The 22,866-nt window shown below is 43.1% G+C and overlaps 2 protein-coding genes across 12 annotated transcripts in view; one reads left to right on the plus strand and one right to left on the minus strand.

The window, feature by feature from the left end:
• The window catches only part of SGCG (sarcoglycan gamma), a 50,334-nt gene extending 45,219 nt beyond the window's left edge, over positions 1-5,115 (plus strand). For all 6 annotated transcript variants that reach the window (XM_082365114.1, XM_082365117.1, XM_082365119.1 and 3 more), the window contains 2 exons: positions 1,851-1,974; positions 4,314-5,115. In XM_082365114.1, coding sequence (XP_082221240.1) covers positions 1,851-1,974; positions 4,314-4,487 — 298 coding nt within the window. In that variant the 3' untranslated portion in view covers positions 4,488-5,115. The remainder of the gene's footprint in view (positions 1-1,850; positions 1,975-4,313) is intronic.
• A 4,158-nt stretch (positions 5,116-9,273) lies between these two features.
• The window catches only part of SACS (sacsin molecular chaperone), a 79,312-nt gene continuing 65,719 nt past the window's right edge, over positions 9,274-22,866 (minus strand). For all 6 annotated transcript variants that reach the window (XM_082365008.1, XM_082365009.1, XM_082365010.1 and 3 more), the window contains one exon: positions 9,274-22,149. In XM_082365008.1, coding sequence (XP_082221134.1) covers positions 10,592-22,149 — 11,558 coding nt within the window. In that variant the 3' untranslated portion in view covers positions 9,274-10,591. The remainder of the gene's footprint in view (positions 22,150-22,866) is intronic.

The following is a 22,866-nucleotide window of genomic DNA, read 5'->3' on the forward strand; positions in this document are numbered from 1 at the left end:
ATAAGGCCGTTAACAGCTAGTCACTGGACCTGTTGAGGTCGTTTGCGGTTTGAGAACTGATCTTTGAAACCGACTCACCCTCACCAGGGTCCCTGAAACAGGCCGGACCTGTGCAGTTGCTCACTCGTCCACCTCCCTTCCCTTCCTTCCCTCCCCTCCCCTTTCTTTCATCAATCCTGGCAGGAGAAATGCAGGCAGTTAGCAAAGTCGGAAGGGGCCCGCGATCAGCAGACCAGGCTCATGAAGATACCAGCGTGTTTCCCCAACACCTAAACCCAACAGAATTTGACCGATAAATTCTAGGAATGTCTCTGTTTCCTTGCACTCAAAGTAATATTTTTAAATGTGTAACAGATCAGATCTTACATACTGAGATGTACATAAGGAAGCTTTGTTTTCCATAACAAGTAGTGGTAGACAAGAAACTTGCTGATCAAAGGGAACAATCCACCTGATTTAAAAGTCGATCAATACTACTCAGCCATAAAAAAGAATGAAATAATGCCATTTGCAGCAACATGGATGCAACTAGAGATGATCATACTGAGTGAAGTAAGTCAGACAAAGAAAAAAACCATATGATATCACTTATATGTGGAATCTAAAATATGACACAAATGAACTTATCTATGAAACAGAAGCAGGCTCACAGACATAGAGAAGAGACTGGCGGTTGCCAAGGGGGAGGGGGGTGGGGGAGGGATGGATTGGGAGTTTGAGATTAGCAGGTGCAAACTATTATATATAGAATGGATAAAAACAAGGCCCTACTGTATAGCACAGGGAACTATATTCAATATCCTATGATAAACCGTAATGAAAAGGAATATTAAAAAGAATATATGTATGTATAACTGAGTCACTTGGCTGTACCGCAGAAATTAACACAGCATTGTAAATCAACTAGACTTCAATTTTAAAAAATTGCAAAAGTCGATCAAACACTCAGTCAATTCAGCAGCAAATTCATTACCAGGCACTTCTCTCCTCTTAAACATTACCCTTTCTGTCTCCTACCCACCTCCCCCTTGCTCTTACCCTGCAGTGGGAGGGTTTCCATCCTGTTCTCCTTCTTATGGATCTTTACACATTTCAAGGAAGTCACCCTTTCAACTTCTGGTTGAGTCAGGTTGGAGCAGCTGAAAAACCTGTCCAGTGATCACGTTGTGCCATCTGGTGGAAACTCAGTCTTTTCCAGGCGGAGGCAAATAAGAGAATTTTTCTGCTCCTGTGTTCCTGGTTCTGTATCTGTGTTTGACTACATCACAAGGAGATGCTGATAAATTTTACAAAAACAACGCCAGCGGAGGCCAGTCTCCACCCTGTCAACTCCATTAATTCAGTATTTTTCCAAAAGAAATCTTTGCATCTGCCCTGTAATCTTCCTAAATGAAAGCAAACAACACCTAGAGTCCAAATTTACATCCTATTTTGTGAACGTGTTAGCAAATGTACACGTTGCCCTTAAATTTCTCTTTTTCCCAAAGAAATTTGTATTTTGGCTAAAAAATAGTTTTCCAGAGATATTCACCAATAGCATTTTCTTCTGCTGTGGTGTGCCAGAGTGCAACCACGCCGTCGAAGCTACTGCACAGGGCTAGGACTGTCTAATGTTTGCATCTATTTTCAGAGGATGCTAATTTCATAGACTCCATTAATGGGAAATTAAAATTCCTTACTGCACTTTATTTCTGGATTTATCAATGAGTAACGTACCATATGTTAGCATTCAAGAATGAGTGAAGATACCATATACCTTACTGATAATATTTTCTATGCTCAGCCCTTGGTTGGGGGATTCCTGGGGTGGCTGTTTTTTATGCTATTTTTCCTGGTTTCCCTCATTTCAGACTAGAATCCCCAACACGGAGTCTCAGCATGGACGCCCCGAAAGGCATTCATATTCAAGCTGCTGCAGGGAAAATCGAGGCCCTTTCCCAGATGGACATCGTTCTTCACAGCAGTGATGGGACGGTGAGTCCAGTAGATGGGGGCGGGGTGGGCCTCCCGTTGTACAAGCCTCACGTCCCCTGAGCACTGATGACACGCTTGCCCATTAAGGCATCAGCATAGTAAATTTATGGTAGTGTGTAAAGAAACGTCATGAAAGGCATGGCACAGAAAATGTGAAAGGAAGGAAAAGACAATTTAGCACTGAAAGAAGGGCCAAGAAAGGTTAAAATAATTCTATGTTGGATCCAGACTGCTTTGTTTGGTATTTGTGCTATCAAGTCTCTTGTTATTTTCAGCTTTGAAAAAGTACTAGACTTTCAGAGCTTACAGAGAACATCAGTACTGCCACTTCCTAGTGATCCAACTTCCCTCAGTAGGGCCGTCACTAGGAGTTACCTGTGACAGCCGTCATCTGTTACTGCCAGGGGTGGTCGCTCGCACCAAGTTCTGGGTAAGTGAAAATTAAATATGAAAAGTAAGAGCTACAGTAAGAAAAAACCTGGAACCTCAGGTCCAGAAATAAAACATCGCTGATACGAGCTGTGGCTGTAACGGGCAGCAGGGTAGAGGCTCCCCACTATTGACCTTTCTAGTGTGAGATCAGTTTGCCAATTACTGTGTGAATTCGGGGACGCTAACGGGCCTCTCTGGGCCTACCCGTTAATTGTCAAGTACGGGAAATAGTATTTACTTCACAGTGTCACAGGGTTATGAGACCCCAATGCGGTAAGATAACTTTGAAATGATACTAATTTAATAGTAAGAGGGAGGTGGTGTTAAGGCGGCTCCTGAGTACACAGGACCCTCGAGGGCAGCCCACTGGTGGGAAACCAAAGTCATCAGGCGAAGCCCCTGCAGGTTGTAACTTACAAAGTTCTGATGCATGGAGCAGATAAATGCAAAAGTGGAAGCCAGGAATTTTGGAATCTTATTACTAAATCGTAATGTCACTACGTCCTGAAAGCGTATGACCTTGAAAAAAATCTATACTGATCTTAGTTTTGAAATAATATTACTTATTTTCATGAATTGGGTGCCATTTTACAAGTAGCACTCAGCCTGACCCGTACTTGAAGTTGATACCCCTTATTACTGGGAGCTAGTTCAAAGTGAAGAGATGTCTGGCCTCCCAAAAAATATTCTCCCAAAAAGGCAAATGAAGATGAACAAGAAAGCAGTATATGGACCATCAGTGACCAGAGTTTGCTGGAAGGACAGGAAAAAAATAACTAGAAAAAAATTAACCAATTAACCAGGAGAAAGGAGAGAGGAGAAGCCAACAAGTTAGGGAAAAGCAAAGAACTGGGCAGAGCCCAAAGCATTAGACAATAACCCAAATATGTTCTGCTCTAAAAAAATAAGACCCACTTGACTTCCTCCTCTGACAGTGACCCAGACCCCCGGGCAAAGCCTGCCTATCACGCATGTGTACTGTCACCCACCGCTTCCATGAAGAGGTCAGCATCCCGAGAGGGGACACAGACGCAAACGCCAGTTTTTTAAAAGCTTGGAGTATACAGGATGAGAGCCACGTAAAACAAAGGAGGGGTCCGACCTTGTTGGCGAGGAAGAACATGGAACCTTCCCAAACATGGTTTAATTCCTTCTGACAAGTGAGCGCCCTGGTCAGGCTTGGCTGCTCTGTGTGACCACACTTATTTCCTTAAGCTGTCAGAGAGATTTCCAGATCTCAATAAATGGCCATTTGTTTGTATTTCAGTTCAACTAAACCTCGATAGGAACAAAAAAATCCAGTGGCTTTCATCTTATTTTAGTTGTCTGTGTGTCTACTGCTTTCCTGCATTTAACAGAAGGCAGCAGAGTTTCAAATAATATTTTAAAAGCCGGGGAAATGGTTGACAGCTATTAGGATGAATTTAATTGCCTCTCACAGGAAAATAAAATCAGGAGAAATTCCAACAATCACAGGTTAAAATGACTAAGATGAATCTACTTCTGTGGCTTGTATCAATACTTTATCCTAATAGGGAGGAGAAGCTGAAGGTCAAAGTGGAACACAAGGCAAAGAATTGTATTATTTTGGTCAAATAATTCTGAAAGGTCTTCATAAAAGTGTCGCATCATACATTTTTTTCTAGCTCTCCCAGCACAATGAGTAAAAGAAAAAAATGACTTCCCTCCAGTTCCTAAGGACTATTTATCCCCTGCCTGGATGTAAACTAGAAATAGGCTTTTAAAGAATCAGATAATTGTAATATGATTTCAGTCAAGCCAGATGCCTACTTCATTTTCTCTGCAGAGACACAGCGAATTTGTTTGGAACATTCTGAGCATTTAATTTTGTGCTTGTTGCGTTCATTCCTCCTTGACCACTTCATCTCTCGTTCTCTCCCAAGCAGCTTGTGCTCGATGCTGAAACCGTGTGTTTACCCAAGTTGGCTCAGGGGACTCAGGGTCCCGCAAGCAGCTTGCAGGGACTCTACGAAATCTGTGCGTGTCCAGATGGGAAGCTTTACCTGTCTGTGGCCGGCGTGGGTACCACGTGCCACGAGAACAGTCACATCTGCCTCTAAACCAGGGGCATCTTCCACGGAGCTACCTGCCTCATTTCGGTGAGCTTTGGAGTGCCGACCTTAAGCCTTCACACCTGGAGCAACTCGACAAAGTAAAGCTGAGTTGGCACATGGGAAGGAAGTAGGACCCGCTTTCGAAAGGAGCTCAGAAAGAAAAATGTACCAGTGGAAGTGTTCCCATGAAACTCCGTGATCTCAAAGTGGCGGGTGGACCTTAGACACAAAAGTCAAAGGAATATCAGGAGAATGTGTTGATTCCACTAGACTGATTCATTTCCATCAGAACCATTGTGACTTTCCCTTTCTTGTACGTGTCGATCTACAGTGAAATATTGAACTGCTGTGTGGAATATCAGCTGTGGGTATGTGACTCCCCATGAGAGTAGCCATGGTCCTGCTGAGGTGCCCCGAGAGTTCCATGAGGTTTTCCTCTGTGTTGCTCAAACCTGTAAGTGCTCTCTTCATTTAATGCAACGTTTGTCAGGTTTCACAAGAAAATCTTCAAGTTTTGAAGGGACGTTAAGGTTGATTTGATTTTCAATATGTAGTCAGGGGAATACATTATACAAAACCATGCTTTCTTTATATAGTCAATGAGCAATAAAAATCAACCTACATTTTTCACAGACTTCACAGTGTGTCTTACTTTCTTTAATCCTCATAACTCTTTGAGGTAGGTACTACTTTTCCCCCAGTTACTGGTGATAAAAAAGGTTCAGATGAGACAAGTCACAAGGTCACACAGTATCTGTTAAAATTAAACTAAACTGTGACCCTGCATTTCCACATCGGTTTTCACTTCAGACAACTTTGACCTGTGTCTCATTCCATCCGCGGCACCAATCTACCTGATACCTGCGCAGATGGGCTGGTGCTCGCTTGACAAGTGGAGAAACTAAAGTCCAGAGGGGTTTGTCATCCACCAGAATCGCACCGCGAGTAGGCAGGGGCTCCCAGCTGCCCAGCAGGCATGCTCACTTGACGGGACAGGCGAGGGACCAGGTGGAACCTCACGGAGTCAGCCTCTTAACACTCACCGTCGGTTGTGTGATTTGTATTTGCATCCAGTGGGCACACTGAACCCATGAGCACGTTGGTTTTGTGGAGGCCACTCACTCACTCTGTAAAATGCCCTTCAGCACACAGAGCTGTGGATGTCAGTTTTGGTTTGTGGTTTACCAGTTGTTTATTTATTTTTTATTTATTTTTGGCCGCATTAGGTCTTCGTTGCTGCATGGGCTTTCTCTAGTTGCGGCGAGCGGGGGCTACTTTTCGTTGCGGTGCACGGGCTTCTCATTGCGGTGGCTTCTCTTGTTGCGGAGCACGGGCTCTAGGTGCGCAGGCTTCAGTAGTTGTGGCTCACAGGCTCAGTAGTTGTGACTCGTGGGCCCCAGAGCGCAGGCTCAGTAGCTGTGGCACACGGGCTTAGTTGCTCCGCGGCATGTGGGATCTTCCCGGACCAGGGCTCGAACCCACGTCCCCTGCATCGGCAGGGGGATTCTTAACCACTGCACCACCAGGGAAGCCCAGCACTGCAACTTTCTAATTAAAGGATTTATAACTATAAACACAACTTCAGTTTCACTTTCCACAGTCTCAGAACTGAGAGAAAAGTGAGTCTTTATTTCCAGTGCTGTTTTGACAAGGTGTTAACAGTGCAGCCCACTTCTGACAACTCCGCGACTTTTAAATTACTAGTGTCATAAACACTTGAGATTACAAAAGTACAGTGTTTCCTAAGCAGTTAAGGGCAAAGTCAACTCTAAATATAATGCTCCTAGTTTCTGGGGGCGGGGGGGGGACTTTAGATTATAAACTGGTATTTGCCTTTTCCATTTAGTTGAGTCCTGATTTTTAAAATTAACGTCTGCTTTCTTGCTCTAACATTCCTATTGTCATAGTAAATAATGTCGCCGTTTTTGTGTCATATGTACTTTCCTGTACCATGTTTGTGCAAAATAAAAAAGTCTTCCAGCCCAGTTGATGTAGATGGAACACAGGATCACCATGGAACATTTCTAAACTAGTTTGGTTCTCATAGAACGTGTGTACATGTCAAAAAAGATGATGCCGATGATAAAGTGAGGTCGAGAAAAACAATCAAAGAGAAAGTATGCGGAATAGAACCTTTTAAACAAAAGGTGCAAATCAGATCTTTTTTCTCCTCTGCTATAATGGAATCATCACTAAAGCTGTTTCTAGCTTCATTCTCCAGAGTGATCAGGAATTTCTCCTTGGTTAGAATAAGAACTTTTAGATGGGCTGTATTCTAAGATGTATTACATAAACCTGTCTTCTTAAGTACATTATACAGTGTAACTTAAATTTCCATTAAAGGTGCAAGGCCATGCTTATGAACGTACCCAATGAGGCATACACACGGATAGCCCTACACACTAGGTGCTTATCGACCGTCGAGTGCTGATATTTTAGTGACCTCGCAAAATAGTCCTTGTTTCTTTTCCAATTTCCGAACCGACTGAGAAGCAGACACAAGTGAAAAAGATGAAGATCACAATATCAGCTTTAATAGTAAAGTTGGATTTGCAGCAAAATGGACTTGCTAAGACCTTTCAGCAGAACAACCCCGAACCTCTCCCGCCCCGGCAGGCTCCGACTCCGCAGCCCCTACACGAGTTCAGGTCCCCCCGCCCGGGCACCCCCAGGTCAGTCTCCACTCGTGCGCGGACAGGGAAGCAGGGTGGGAGCTCCGGCGAGGCTGGGTCGATTTGTATTGATTTTCATCCCCTCCCTTCCCTGATCCAACACGCCTCTTCTCCCTTGGCTTTAGCTGGCTTCTCCGTACTGTAAATGCCACTGCAAATTGGCTGTGGTTTCATAACCAAACAAACTTTGGGCCACGTATAAACAAGCAGGTGGAAGAAGCGGGTCTGAGGGCACCGAGGGAAAAAGGTGGATTCGGAGCTGAACAGTCAGTGCAGCTTCACCTTTCGTCCTGGGCTTTGTATCCAGAACAAATGAGGGCACTTCCCGGGCCACTTAGCAGCTACAGGAGAAACAAGCCCGAATTTTAAACACATAGTTCTTATTTTTCAGTAAAATGTACCTCGCGTTGGCTTTGGTATCCAAGTCTTCCCCAGTCTCTCCCACACCTGATGGCACGGGGTGCCCGGGACCGGCTTCCAAACCAATGAAGGAGTGATGACACTTTAGGCCAAACTTGTCAAAACAAGATAAATGGAGAAGAAGCGTCAGAAGACAAGAGTTTTAGGAAATTCCACCTGCCGACTGCAGCTCTTGCCCGTGGGGTGCACGCCCTGCAGGTCGCGGACTTGCCGGCCCCCGCGATGGCGAGTCAGCTCCTGGAAGGAGAGCTCTTCCCAGGTCTGTGTCCGTGTCTCCTGCTGGTTCTCAGTCTCTGGTAGAAGCCGGAGTCATACATGACTCATTAAAAATCTCATCTAACTGCTGTCTTCTACTAGCTTTTATCCTTGAGGTCTGCAAAATATTGGAAGGACGGAAGATGTCAGCTGGCGCTAGTGAAAAACATCCCCACCAGTCCCCAAAGCAGACCTGTTCTCTTTTGACTGAACGCTATGTGAACATTTTCCCACCATCATTCTCAGGCTCGTCACTGGTCTCCCCCTGGGGGCTGTGGCGCATTCAGCCCTTCCGCTCACGGGGAAGCACAGAACCCGCTCCTGAGTGCAGAAGGCCTGTTCCAACCCCTTTCTCAGGAGCAGCTACGCCCACACCGGCTGGCAGTTTCCACCTTCTTTTTAATAAAAAAAGCAAAATAGGATAAAGGGTCGGGGGGAGCCTGATACAAAAAATAGTTCGGGTCCAAAATTCCTTACCCTGAATTCCAAAAAATGAAAACTTTCCAAATACATCTACTGCAAACTATGGATGGCAAAACCTGACCTAAATTTAGATGAGGCTACTTCTCATGGCTGTGTAGTTTACTGTGGGTGGGTATTCATGGTTTCACTGCAGAAATACTAATGTGTTTGATTAAAGGGAGCTGCCCAACTCTGATGGAAAAGCCTCATTAAACCCAGTTTATATGCACTGGTATTAACGTTCTAAAATCCAAATTCTGAAAAACATTTGGATGCAAGCGTTTCATATAAGGGACTGCGGACCTGTATTTTTTCTTTCAAAGGAAGTCTAGAAAAAACACAAAACTCCACCTAGATCAACTATCACAAAAGCCAGACAGGGTGTTCTGTGTACATTTTAATATCCAAAAGCAATGAAATATATTCCAAGTGTCGAATCTGAGTTTTAAAGCAGCAAGAACTTAAGAAAGTCCCAGACAGCTGGAGACCCAGCGTTTGGGTCGCCCCGGAACACAGAATTCCAAGCCTGGTCTGCCAGATTTAGAAGACTTGTGCCTGAGGTGTAAAGATGAACATGTCCTACCTGTTAGGGCTCAAGTGTGAATTGGCCCCAGGCACACAGCCCTCCCCTGAGGCAAGGTCGGTATCAATCCAGCTTCTACCTACAGAAGAACCATATTTAACGTATTTCCAAATACATATGTATACCACATATGTCAACTAATTTTATTCCCTAAAAAGGCGAAATAAAATCAACTCTTAACAAAATCAGTGAGCACCTAATAAACCTAGTATATGTCAAGTACTTTATATTCCATCATAAAAAAAGGAACCTATTAAAATTCCAGTATAAAATATATAGGAAAGTTCTATCCTAATATTTCCAATAAACACACATATACACACAGGTCAGAACTTCATATAGGAAGATATTAAGTTTGATCTTCAAGGAACTGTTTCTCAGGAAATACCAGCTACAATGATTTCATATGTACATTTGCTTTATTAAAATTGTGGCACTTAATATAATAGCAGAAATTATCACATGGCTTCACATCCAGAAGCAATACAATAGTGGAGGCGCAAACATTCCTTATTACCAATAAAAGTAAAAAAGTTTTAATATGTTCCATAAGCCCTTAATTGCATAAAATATTATATTTAGCATCATTTACAGCCAGCACACTTATAGAAACTAATTATCATCACCTTTCTTTTACATTCTGCAAAAGAAGTACATTTGTAGGACATTCAAACAGGATAAAAATTAAATGTCAGTTGTGAATTGTTCATGGGGAAAACACAAGCTGATAATTCCTCTTTTATAACTTATTAGATATTGTCACATGATTTTACAATTTTTTAATGCCTTCAAAGTGAAATCCCAAAAACTCCACTAAGTGCCATGTTGAAGGACAAAAAATGTTTACTGCAGCACCTTTAGACAACAAAAGATTGCATCCTGTTCAACCACACTATATAAATTATGACGTTTGTGGAAAATATGTACAAACAAACATAAAGCAAATGTTCTAACAGGTGACAGATGTCGCTTTGGCAGGCGGTTCTTGGAAGCAGTATTCACATCCAGCGGCCAGAACGGCCACCACTGGGGTCTCCCACGTGCTACCTTCATGAACCAGGAAGCCTGTAAACCCAGGGCGGGAGGACATCCAGAACAAGGATGTAAAGTGCACTCAGTGCGCCCCAGCAGTACCGTCTGCAGAGTCTCAATCAAGTAATATTCAGGAGTAAAGTACTGTACCATGTTATACATGTACTGAGGGTCTAATATGTAAAATTGCAACAAATTCATAATCGGATCCAGCTGATAAGAAAATAACACACCCAAGAGGATCCACTTAAAGAGATAATAAGTTCCAAAGACTTAATTCCCCTTATTTGTTTAAATCAATGATATGTCCAGTGTTTCATTAGCTCCTTCAAAAAATACTACATGGAAGACATAAAACTAACTTCACCCTAACCAGAGACAGACAGACTCTTATGTAACAAACTGCTGAGCTTTGGTTGTATAAAGTGCAGTTCAACAAGCTGCCACCTCAGCCGGCCAGCTGCCTCCAGCAATTCCACAGTTCACCACCAGCCTCAAAATAGTTCTTAGATCGGGTTAACGTCTTCTGCTGAAATTCATGTTAATAACAACTCCAAAATTCTCCCCGAACAGTCTGCAGTGTGCTTCACAATTCCTAAATAACTGGCAAGGAAGCTTAAGGACAGCAATTCATACTTGTGCTACAACACATTCAAGACCTAGCTCTGCTTTTTCTTTAAATACGTTCACACTTTTTGTTGTATAAAATTTTCAAGTTTTATGATGATACAGGCAGTACATTCCATCACTCTCATGGCAACCTCAGAAGTGAACCTGTCATTCGGGATCTGTGGGAAAGGCAGCAGATCGGGGTACCTTGTTTTTAAACTGTCTACACCGTAAGCTTCCAAGGTATGGACGTCATTCGTCAGGCCTTCCAGCTGCTCACTGTATTCCTCTATTTTCTGCGCGAGTGCAGTCGGCTTCACGTCTTTGTCGGACTTGCCCCGCACAGCATAGTCGGCGGCGATCAGAGCCAGCTTGGTAGAGAGGAAACATTTGAAGCACACCCATTCGTTGGCGTTTTTGTGGAGGTCATTCCTGGCGGCTGAGAAATTGGCTCTGGCTTGTCGTAGCCATCTGCGTGCTTCGACTGGGTTACCAACTGACTTGAAGGTGGGGGGAACAAAGAACCTCGGAGAGTAAGTCTGTCCGGCTGAAGGTGGGCATTTTTCCTTATTTTGTTGTTGCCTTTCAGATTTATGGCTCGTTGCTTCTTGATTCCATGAAGTGTAAAATCTCTGAAATGAGTACTTCTCTGACTGAAATCGGGATGCTGAGGTTGAAAACGTTCGCCTCGAGCCTCTGTCTGCATTTTGATCTAGAAAAGCCTGTTTCTCTAATCTGTTAATTTCATTCTGCAGATGTTTAAAAACTTCATTAGCAATGTCATGATTCTCTGGGTTTTTGTCAGGGTGCCATTTCAAATACAACCGCCTAATAATCTTTTTTCTTTCAGATTCTGGAAGCTTCCAAGCTTGCTCCACCACTGATGTCACTTCTTTTAAAATTTCTGGTAAAGAATTCACCTTAAGCTTCTTGGGGGAATGATGCTTCGAAGATGAGGTCTTGTGGCTCTCCCTACCAAAGAAAAGAGGAGGGATGCTTCGTAGACCAGGGGCCAGGAACTCTGTAGGGCTGGTGGGTGTGGAAGGGGCACTGTCTCTGCTCTGAGAGCTTTCCTCTGGCCTTGAAAACTTATACAGATCAAGAGAGCTAACTATTTTATATTCACTATAACCAATATCAATCTGATATATCTTTCCTAGAAAACTAGAGTTGTCAGCATCTTCTCTTTCAACTTCTTGTACGATAATGGCGTATGTATATGTCGGCTGGTACGACCCATAGATCTCCCCACCTTCAGCGTCAACAAGGTACCCGACATATTCCCCCGGGTAAAAGACATTCATTGGGTCCATAAGCAGAGTGTAATGAATCTCAGCAGGTATCGGAGTGCCGGGCATTGGAAGTTCAAGTTTCGATGGTTCTGAAGAGTCGTATTTCACTCCTAAACTGTCGAGTTTCTCACTGATCCTGTAAATATCATTGCATCCTAGCATAGCAATTAGATATGAAGTGTCGGAAATCAAATTGTCGGTCGCTGATTTAAGCGTCATTGCCAAGGCTAACAGGAAGTTAATGTCTTTACTGTCTGAATGCTGTATGTAGAGCAGGATGACTGCATTCCCAAACCTCTTCAGGAAAGCAAAAGTTTCACTTCTGCTCTGGGGAATAGGATTGAAACCTTTGACTCTTAACGTTGTCTGAAGCTTCTCAAAACAGGACACTTTCAAGCCTTCTCTTAGAGCTTTGCAGAGTCGTACGGCTTTCTCCTCGTTGGCCAGAAAAGCGTTATCGTTTTCATGCTTCATGATTCTGATCAGGCCTGTGATGAACTGTTCAGAGGACAAGAGCAACTGCAGCCTGCCCTGAAGAGAGCACAGCGCTCCAAACTGGCAGACTCGGGGGGTCTCCTCATCTAACTGCTCCTCGAGGATGCTGCTCAGCAGACGAGGCCTGAGTTTCTGAGGAACGAGCATAGTCAACTTAGTGTGGAACCCATGGTCTTTCCCTAAGTAGCACTGGCTGAGATCCACCAACATCTGCACACCGATATTGCCCTGGATCCTGCTCTTGTAATGCGGGGCGTCATCAAACACCAGGATGTTGGACTTCACCAGCCTCCCGTCCTGGCTCGGCAGGTAGAGTGCAAGGTCCCGGATGTTCTCAAGATCGCCCCGCACCTTGACCGAGTCATTCTGTAGACTCTTGAACAAGCCAGAAACGACTCTCTTAACGGTGCGCATTTCATTAGGATCTAACTGTTTCCCTTCAGAATTTTTGAATATGCGGCTCAGCACTTCAACATACTGCTTGGTTGAAATGATATCTTCAGTGCCTAAGTGTTTGAACAGCTGGTGAAAGGTGCCCAGTTCTAAAGGCAGCTTGTACAGATACGGTTTAAAATCAGACTCGTACTCAAGATTGATCACCACCTCCTCCGGCTTCAGAAGCTTCCAGCCATCTTCCACCATCACAAAAGCAATGCCCCGCAGTTGAAAACGGAACTCCCTTTTCTCTGCGCTGAGAAACTCGTATATGCTCCTTAAGACCTTTGCTCTAGTCTTGACCATGTCTTCATCCAGAGTTGTGATGTTGCATATGTTCCTGCAGTTATTGATGACCTTATCCAGAGGGGGGTCCAGGTTCACATTCAGCATACTTAAAACCTGCTCCAGCTGTTCTTGTGGACCAAGGTCACTCCCTTCTTGTTCTTTGATGCTCAAGGGGGTGGCTTTCTCTGGAAGAATAGGGCATGACGTCCATAACAGCTGGAGCACATCGCACTGCTTGAATTTTGGATTCACCTGTGCTCCGTTGAACTTTATAAGAGGAAGCGTTCCGTTCACCTCTTGATACTGAGGATGAAATCGAATGAATTCGGCAGGGGCCCGCTCAGGACATAAGAATGGTATTAAAGACAGTTCTTTCAAAAAATTTCCAGATAACAAATCCATTCGTTCTTGGAATATGTGGTAGAGAAGGATATCGACTGTATTTTGCAATGTTTCTTTAGACCAGTTTTCTGTATTAGCCCTCACACTGATCTCCTTAGCAAACTGTAACAACTGCTGCTGAGAAAGGATGTGTTTTAGTCCGATATTTCTTAAGAATTCTACCCAGGATGTCATAAATGCAACTTGATTTTTGGGTTTTATAAGTTGTTCCAATTTTTTAAAGAAGTCCTTAGGAATAAACAATTTTTCAGGAAGCATAACTTCAAAAACTCTCACAGTTCTATCATAGAAATGTTTGGCTTGCTTTAGTCGACTGTTAGCATCATGGATTATCAATAAACTTTCCAGTTTTTCAAAAAGTTGTTCCTTGATCTCTGACAATTCCTCAATACTTGAGAGTCTATTCTTAAGATAGATCAAATGCTCTAATTTTGCATCATAAGAGAGATTTTCAATTTTTGGTAAGAGGTGTTTCAAATATACCTCAAGATCATCTACAGGTACACAACCAAGCACCTCATATAGTTCTTTTAAGTGTATTTTTTCTTCAAGAAATGCAGAGGACGATGATTGTGTCCATTTTTCCACTTCAGCGGAAGGAATACTTTTTGTAAGCACATAGCATGTTCCAAATTTCGCAATGCTCATATAGCGACCACTGATGGATTTGTAGCATGGAAGTGACTTTAAAATTTTTATGTCATCTTGGGACATCAAGTGATTCAAATTGCAGTTGAAATACATCAAAAGTGCTTCAAAGTCACTTTCTACTAATTTTTCAGTTCTAAAAGTTGAGGTTTGGACCATATAATGCACAGCCCTCAAAATGCTTGTGGGGCTCTCTATGTTTGCTGTGTGACATGACAACAGAGGAACAAATGCACTGTCTTTGGAGCAGATTTTGTTCAAAGCAAGCTGAATACAGCCAGCTTTCATGAGAGCATGAAAAACCTTATCACTCTGGGCATTTGGAAAGACTGCAATGTGCATGAGACTTAGAGGAAGCAGAACATCACCTTCGGGAACTACAAGCTGATTGGCTGACACAGTAAACTTTGTTCCAGGGAGCAATGCCCAGTCTTTTAGGGTGTCAACAACAGTGTCAAAGGTTGCTTTTGTCTCTTCTTGATCCTCTTTCACATTTACGGATTCGCTGATAAAATGCCATGCACTCTTAAGCCAAGACTCGCTTGTAAAACTGTCTTCCCACTTTGTGCAACTTTTGGTCTTATATTCACGGGGCAACACAGAGGATAACAAGTCAGCAAAGCTGGAAATGTCAAACACTTTTGCAACTTTACAGTTCAGTAAAATATTATTGTACTTCAGGTACAATGTATTCATGAACAAGTCTTTGCGGGATGGAATCAATTCATGGTATGTTGTTAGAAACTTGGGTCGTTTTGCATCAAAAGTTTGCAAAACACTGTCTAGTGTAATGAGAAGGGGCAGTCCCTCCACTTCAATCCCGTTTTCTTCTGCATCCTTAAAACAGTAATCAACTAAGAGTTTTAAACTGTGAAAAAGTTTCAGGTTAGTCTGCTGGAGACGACAAGGCAGCTTCCCAATATGGCAGTTAGTATCAGGAGAGGAAAACGTCATTAAAAAAGATCGCACATCAGCAGGGGTGACATAACTAACGGGAATATCGGCATCTATCAGACAGTGGTACAGATTAGCAGTTTCATCACAGTTATAAACCAAGTTGAAGCCAATTTCCAAAAGCAGGTGTTTCAGCCTATAGACATTCTCTGCCACTGTTTTGCGTGTGGTGATGTTATAGTCTGCATTTTTAAGGTGGTGTAATTCATCCTGCAGCAAATTGTCAAAAAATGGTCTAGTTTTATTTGAAGTCGACATATTAATCCAAGTGATTATAACTGCAGAGTGCAGGTCAGAGCCATCAATGTTCGGAGCCCGCACAACGGGTAAAAGGCGCTTCATGTCCTCGTGGATGCAGCCGTAAAGTGCTTTCACCAGACAGTATAAATCTGGCTGTAGATCAAGCCTGTTGACTGGGAAGAATGACAAAAACTTCTTTAAGGTGTCCTTTACAACATGAATAGGCGTGTTCTGTAAGACCGATAACGTCGGGTCAGAACCAGGGAAATAGCGCTTTTTTAGCTGGATTAATAACTCGACGTACGCGGGAGCAATCAGGGCCGTCATTAAGCTGTTGTTCCAGTCACTCCGAACGCCCACCCCGTTGTCATCCCGCCACAGGTTCCTCCTGGCTGAATCGAGGGCAAAGTGGCCGTTCATGTGAAACGGTAACCCCGTCTCTAAAGAGAGGGGCAGAAAGCAGAAGGCCCTGTGGGGCTTTTTATAGTTGTGGGTGATGCAGGCAGCTACTCCGCCACGTGGGAAGAGAGTGATATCTTGGTTCTTGTGAGCTGATATAACGCTCTTAGATACTTTCTCCATACTTGAAAAACCTGATCTATTACAAATTAGCCAGGTGGTAAGGTTTCCCTCAGAGTCCTCCGTATCCATAGTGTAGGTGATCTGCTGAACCGGTATGTCCTTGAGCGGCCTCTTTTTAGTGACACTGTCAATTACAGATGCGTGAAACTGCTTCCTTTTCAGCCTGTCTCCATCAGTGATGTTGCCCTTCACAGAATACAGCACGTTTAGGGCTCCTGTAGCTTTATCTATTTCACAAATAGAAATTTTTTCCATGTGATTAAGAAACATTAAAAGTTCAGCCCCATCTGACCGCAGTTTGTCCAAAAGATTCTGGACCATTCTGTCTGATGATGGAACTGAAGAAATTTCTGAAACTTTTGCCATTTCTGCATTACGAAGAGGAAATCGAAACATTGTGCAATTATCCAGTTTAAAGTGGGTTCCCAGATAAAGATCCAGAACATCTGAGAACTGTGTCCTAAAATCTGCATCCAAATCTCTAAACATGCGTCCAGGACTAACAGATGTGGCTCCTGGTGCATATCTGGCATGAGGATCAAAAATACACAGGATGTCATTGCCGGAAATAAAAGAAGGGCAGTCTGTAATGTGATACACAGAATTGAATCCTATTCCGTACTGTCCAGTTTTACACGGATTTCCTTCCTTGGTGCCTTTCCCGAGGTTCTGAATCCCTCTGACGTCATCTTCTGTGAAAGGCTGGTTGTTGTACACACACAGTGCTGGCCCCTGCAAGGGGGCCCACTTGTCGTCAAATATCCTATCAACTGGATGCTGTCGAGGGTCAAACACAAAACAGATTTCTGTAGCCTTTGCATCATCAGCATTCTGAAGAAGTTCTTTCAGCATTTCCTTTTCTGAGGGATAGGCATTAAGGATACTCTTAATTCTGCTGGTCAGTTTTTCCTTCTGTCCAAATTCAGTGCCCAGTGTTGTAAAGCAGATGTTGGACGCATACCTTTCTAAGGCTTTATGTCGCTTTGGTACTGCTCCTAGTTTCACAGCCACTTCCCTGGGTATATCTGCATGACAGTATTTTACAGTGCTATCCTTTACTTTTATCCAGGGACAATCATTGTAGCATAAAGATTTTGCAGGGAGAAGCTTAAGATTAGTATCTGGCAATAATATTTGGCCATAATTTTTCTCACAAAATTCTTGTTTCTTTTCTCTAATGAGACTCCATATTCCTTCACTGATTATTCGCCGGCAAAGCTGAAAATTCTCTTCTGTTATTTGTTTTGTCTCTTTTTCTTGAGCAATAGACTCCAAAACAAGGGCAAAATCTTCAACAGTAAAAGACTGCCTCACACCCACACTTTCAAAAAGTTCACGGAAATTATTTTTATATTTATTAGGCAACTGATAAAGGTATGGGGCTGCTTCAAAATTCAAATGAAAAGCAATTTTTTCTGAGTCAACATATGCACTCTCAACTAGAATGAAGCTAAAGGTTTTTAACTTTTCAATAATTGATATCTTAGTGATGTCACTTTGCATCATTGCTTCATGAAGGTATTTGTAGCAAGCGTTGGTGATGTTCTCCTGGTACAATGTGATTCCATCATCAACTGATTTTGCAACTTCTTTCAGTTGGTTTACGACCAGGTCAACTGTGGGCTTCCGCAGTAACCCCAAAAAATCTTTAACAGCCAGTGGCACTGAACCGCAGCCTCTGAAGGAATGTGAATTTTCGTTTAGAACTGGCTGCAAAAGACAAACTATATCCTGATACTCAGCTGTATAAAGGTCGGTTGCTGCAAACATGGTTTCAGGCTTAAAACTGTTACCTTTCCAGTCCAAAGAAAAACCTGCTGGTTTTGTGAGAAATGGGAGGAAGGGGATTGTTTGATATTTTGCAGCAAAATCCTTTGCTCTAGGATCCCTTATTTTTAGTTTTTCATCAATAAGACTTAACAGGATGCTACTTCTTAGGCAAGCAGCACCGTGATCACTTTTATTAATTTCAGCTACTGACTCGGCACGTTCTAGCATGTCATCCCATAAAATATCATCTTTTGCCATACCTAACTGGACGAGTTTAATCAGAATAATAGGATTTAGGTAGTCCTGAGTAGAGCCGTAAGGAAATCGTCCGTCTTTAGTATCAAATAACTTTGCAACCCGTCCTTCAGGGTGGATTAATCTTGATGGTAAAACCAGAGGATGCCCCTCCAGAGAGCAAGGGATACATGGAGTAACACGAAGAATTCCTGAGAACTCATCAACTTTCTCATTCAGAACAAAATTCATTAAAGGATCTCTGAGTTCTGCTTCAATTTCTTGAATATTCGGAAAAAACACTTCTGAAAAAAACTGTTTCTCTGAAAATGTATTTTCAAGCAGTATCTGTTTGCAGCCAGCTTCTTCAAATCCTAATTTTACTGAAGAAGGAAGTTCAACAGCACAGAGGTTTTTTGACCCAGTCTTCTTGAGGTATTTCAAAAATATCTTGAAGGCTGCTGGACCAACATCTCTTCTCTTAAGTATACAGTCATCTAGAAATCTCACATTCTTCATGGAAACCCATGTGGATCCATCAGAGAAGACTCTTGTCAATTCCTTCCCTTTCCCGTGAGCTACATCTTCATAAAACCCTTGACAAATTACAGAGAAGTCATCATGAACCAGATCAGGGTCAGGCCACACTGCATGGTAAGTGTAGTCCATCAGCTCCCCACTTGTGGCCAGGTCACGCAGGATGCTGAGTGCCTCTAGGTAAGCTTTCACAACCACGTGTCTCATGAAGGTGGTGTTCCAGCGTCCTTTCGTATCTGTCTTCCAGATCTCTTTCCTATTTGAAGTAACAGCAAAGCACCCGTTGATGTGAACTGGCAATCCTGTTTTGATTCGTAGGGGTAAATAGCAGAACACCTCTCCAGCCTGTGGTCTCACAGCCCACTTCTGGTCCTGGATCTCAGCCAGAAAAACTCCCACTGCCCCGCAAGGAACCACTCCCAGCCTTCTCCCGCTCTCACTCAGGGAAAACCTGAGAGCCTCTCCTGTATCCATGCAGGTACATATAAGCCACGTGGTGCACTCCATTGTTTTTTGTGGTAACTCATCCGATGGCTTTTTTGATTGGCCGGACTTAGCCATTTCAAAGAGAGCAGCTGGGTCGTCATCTGGACCTCTAAAAAGTGGTGACTGTAAATCAGCAATCCTTCTGAACACGTGATGAAATTCCTCCACTGTGATCTGAAGGATGCAAGCTGACTTGGGTGCATCAGCGGGGAGCTTCTTGTTACTGCTGTCACAAGTCTTCATGAGCTTAGCAGCTTCTTTTAAAACACTGATGACAGGTGCAATCAATGCTTTGGAAGAGCACAATTTTTTTTTAATTACGATTGTATCTTGAGCTAAGCTGGGATTGGTTTCCTCAATTTTCAAGTACTTCAGATACATTGAGGTTACACTCTGAGTGAAAATAATAAGCCTGTGTCCACAGAGACTGAATTCATCCACAAGAGAGTAAATATCTGCTGTGTTGTAGCAGGTACTACTAACTTCACTCACTTTGGCTTCCTGCTGAGTTCTAAAGGACAGTCGGAACAGAGTCCCACTATAGCTGTAAGGTGCTTCCACGGTCAGAGGTAACTGACAGCCAAATACGTCTATGAATGGTTTGAACTGATTAGGAAATTTCCTAAGTCTTTTCTGCTGTTTACTCCAATTAATTTTGATCCCGGGATTAGATCTGTCTTTAATGTGTTTACTGATGTGGTTTATGTTGGGATCAAACATTATCATGAATTCTCGACTCATGATGATGGGAATGTCGGTGATGTGGTACACGGAATTAAACCCAAGACCAAATTTCCCAACTTTGTCAACTTCTGCCCTCTTTAAAGATTCCCCTAGCCTTGTTATGTTCACGAAGTCCGAATCTGAGAATTGAGAGTTGTTGAATGACCACAGAGCTGGCCCATGACACGCTGCCATCCCCGGGTCCAGGAGATTCTCTCGAATGTCCATGTTTCTTCTCATGTCAATCATGAAGCTGCATTCTGTTGCATTCGCATCGTCAGCATTTTGAAGAAGTTCTTTAAAGATATCTGACACTGAAGGGTATTCTTCCAGAATATTTTTAATTCTTACAGTCAGTGGTTCTCTTTGTCCTGACTGCTCAAAGCCCATGTTTTCGGGGTTGATCAGTCTTGTACTGAGGCACGGGACTTTCAGCCACTCTGCAGTTTTCATGGGTATGTCCTCATGCACCAAAATGATTGGTTCCACGGAATCTTCCAGTAAGTCATTCAGGTCATCAACTTTGATGTCACAGTAACAGCATTCATGAATTGGCTTCATGATAAGCTTGGAAGGATCTCTGCTATGATGTATAGGAACTGGTGTGTTGAGGCTTACTGGAATCTGATTGCTATAAAGCCATCGGATAATATTCAACATAAGATGAAGATTCTGTTTGCTTTCTTGGTCACTGAGGTCTTGGCCGCTTTTGAGGTACACCTTCTGAATGACCATGGAAATGTGATCTGGCATCAGCTCCTCTACTGAACCGCAGGCCTTGAACAGCTGGTGGAACTTTGCCATGGTTTTAGGCACACTGTGCAAATAAGGCTGAAGGTCAAGATCATAAAACGGTTTTATCACAGCTTGGGCGAGAGGACAGAACTTTTTGCCAGTCCAAACCCACGGAAATTTTAAGGCTCTAAAAGCATCCTTCCCTTCATTTAAATGATCATGCATGAATCCATAAATTTCGAGCAAAATGTGCTGGAATTGATAGTAGTCTTCATCACTAAAGGTGTTCGAAGTATACCAATCGACAACAATTTTAAAGTGCTTTAAGACAGCATTGATATCAGGTTTTGTGAAGATACCTAAAGCTTCTTCCAAGTTCACATGGACACTCTCAACAAGAGGAAGTGATGAGCCGACCAGAATGGCGTGGGCCGCGTCGCACATGTCCGCGGGTGCACAGAGGTCCCAGAGATCCCCTTTCCAGACTAAGGAGCCTGGGTAGTTCGGAGGCCTTTGCTTGCAAGCTGGAGCCCATTTTATTTTCTTCAGGGCCATCTTCCCTTCAGATGACTGCAGCAGGGCGTGGTTCTTATTTAAGACCAGTAAGAGCGTTCTGGCTTTCTTCAGGAGAATGTCCTGATTTGGACAAGAGCTGGCCTGTAAAGCTTCAATTTTTTTAGCCACTTGCACAACATCTTTCTCTTTGAGACTGGCTTCGTTTTTTAAACCAATCTGTCTTAAAGAGTGAAGAATATCTGGTGAGGTAAAAGCTGAGGGTGGGAAACAAGTTTCTTCTTCATCATAGAAGAGGTCCTTTAATACTTGCACATCAGGGTCAAAGAGCTCACTGGCTGATACCAGCCGCTCCTGTGAGATCTGCATGAATTTTAATGGCATTAGCCAATCAAGCACATTTGGATTCTCATTTTTAAGAGAGGATAGATTCTCGAGGACCCACAACATAAGGTGTGTCATCTCTTCGTGTGAATAAAATGCATTTTCGATGTCTTTTAAGATAAGCTTTAAGCAGCTGGTGGTCTTTACCTTCTCCACCTTGAGCAGGTTTGCCAGGCGGATGGTGGCCTCGTCGCTGCTGTCCACGACCGAGATGGAGAGCCGCAGGCCAGCCGGGAGCCTGGACGTGTGGTGCAGGACCCTGCAGCCCTTCAGCCTGGTGTAGGAGGAGATCCCCTGACTGGATGAATGGTTAATGCGCTTGAATATTGGCAGTTCCTGAATTACTCTTTTCTCCTTTTCACTGCTATCAGTTAAGTTAGCTAAGAACTTCCTTAGGGCATCTTTGTGCGTTGGAAGGAGCGACGCAACCTGGTTGCACAGCTTCTGCAGAGGCATCTTCTCCATCATCTGCAGAACAGCACTTGGGGATGGCGAATGAATGTATTTTTTAATAAGTGGATGTTGTATGGAGGCATCTAATTGCTTAAGGATAATCCCTCCAAGTTTTTGTACAATGTCAGCTAAAAATTCTGGGAGCTGTGCTTCAGATTCATCATCTAAAATGACTAATGAGGGGATCCTGAGTCTGATGAGTTCCACACACGTCTGACCTTCTTCTACTGCGGTTCTAGGGATGAGTGGCATCTCATCAAATAAAGTCAAATCCTCTGAAAAATGTATATAGAGATTCTTCCACACCATTTTAAGCCATGAAATAGATGGGTGCTTTTTGTCTTCATCACATGGATACCACTGAACAATCAACTCCCTGCCAGGCCAGAATGTGTTCACTACTTCTTTGATAAGACGTGCAAAACGTTCTGGGTTTAGAAGCTGTAGCTGGGTACACGGTCTTCCTGTAAATCACGTAAAGAAATGTTATGAATACATACAATTCTACTGTAACTTATATAACTTTCTATTCTCATAGATTAGACAGATTAAATAGTACTAGAAAGTCATTTTGAGAGTTTTAAGTACACTGTGAAAACGCAAAAATTGGGCATAACTGGGCTGATCACACATAAATCCATATTTATAATAGCCTGTGGGAGTGATAATTCTCTCTGGAAAGTGCTTATTTTAAATAAATATCTAAAATGAATTTAGATGTGTTTTAAAAATTATCCTATAATGCCCTACAAATAGAATCAACATGGAAAATAATTTTTAGTGGTGATTTGTTCACAAATAAAAGCACCAAAGAAAATGTGGATAAAGTTTAAATAAGTACCCTTTTATTTAAGGGTAAGTAATTTATAAGGAGGCCCAGTTTCCAGGAGCCAGGTGGCCACAGGATAAAGCAAGGCCCGAGTGAGCACACGGGGGCTAGCACCCTGTCCCAGCTGACCAAGGCTGCCAGGAGCTGAGGCCGCCAGGACACTGGAGTTTCCTCTCCACCAGTAACTAGATGTGTGAGGAGTTAGGGGTCACGCAGCCTCTCTGGGATTGGAAGTCTCTCACCTGGAGAAAGGACGAGGCTGAGGTTCTAGCTCTAAGACTGCTCTGTGCGCGTGTCCAGGTACGGAGCACAGTCACAACCCCCCGAGGCAGCGCTTACTTGGTACTTAGCA

Source organism: Balaenoptera borealis, assembly GCF_965194805.1.
Source record: "Balaenoptera borealis genome assembly, chromosome: 18".
Lineage (NCBI taxonomy): Eukaryota > Metazoa > Chordata > Mammalia > Artiodactyla > Balaenopteridae > Balaenoptera > Balaenoptera borealis.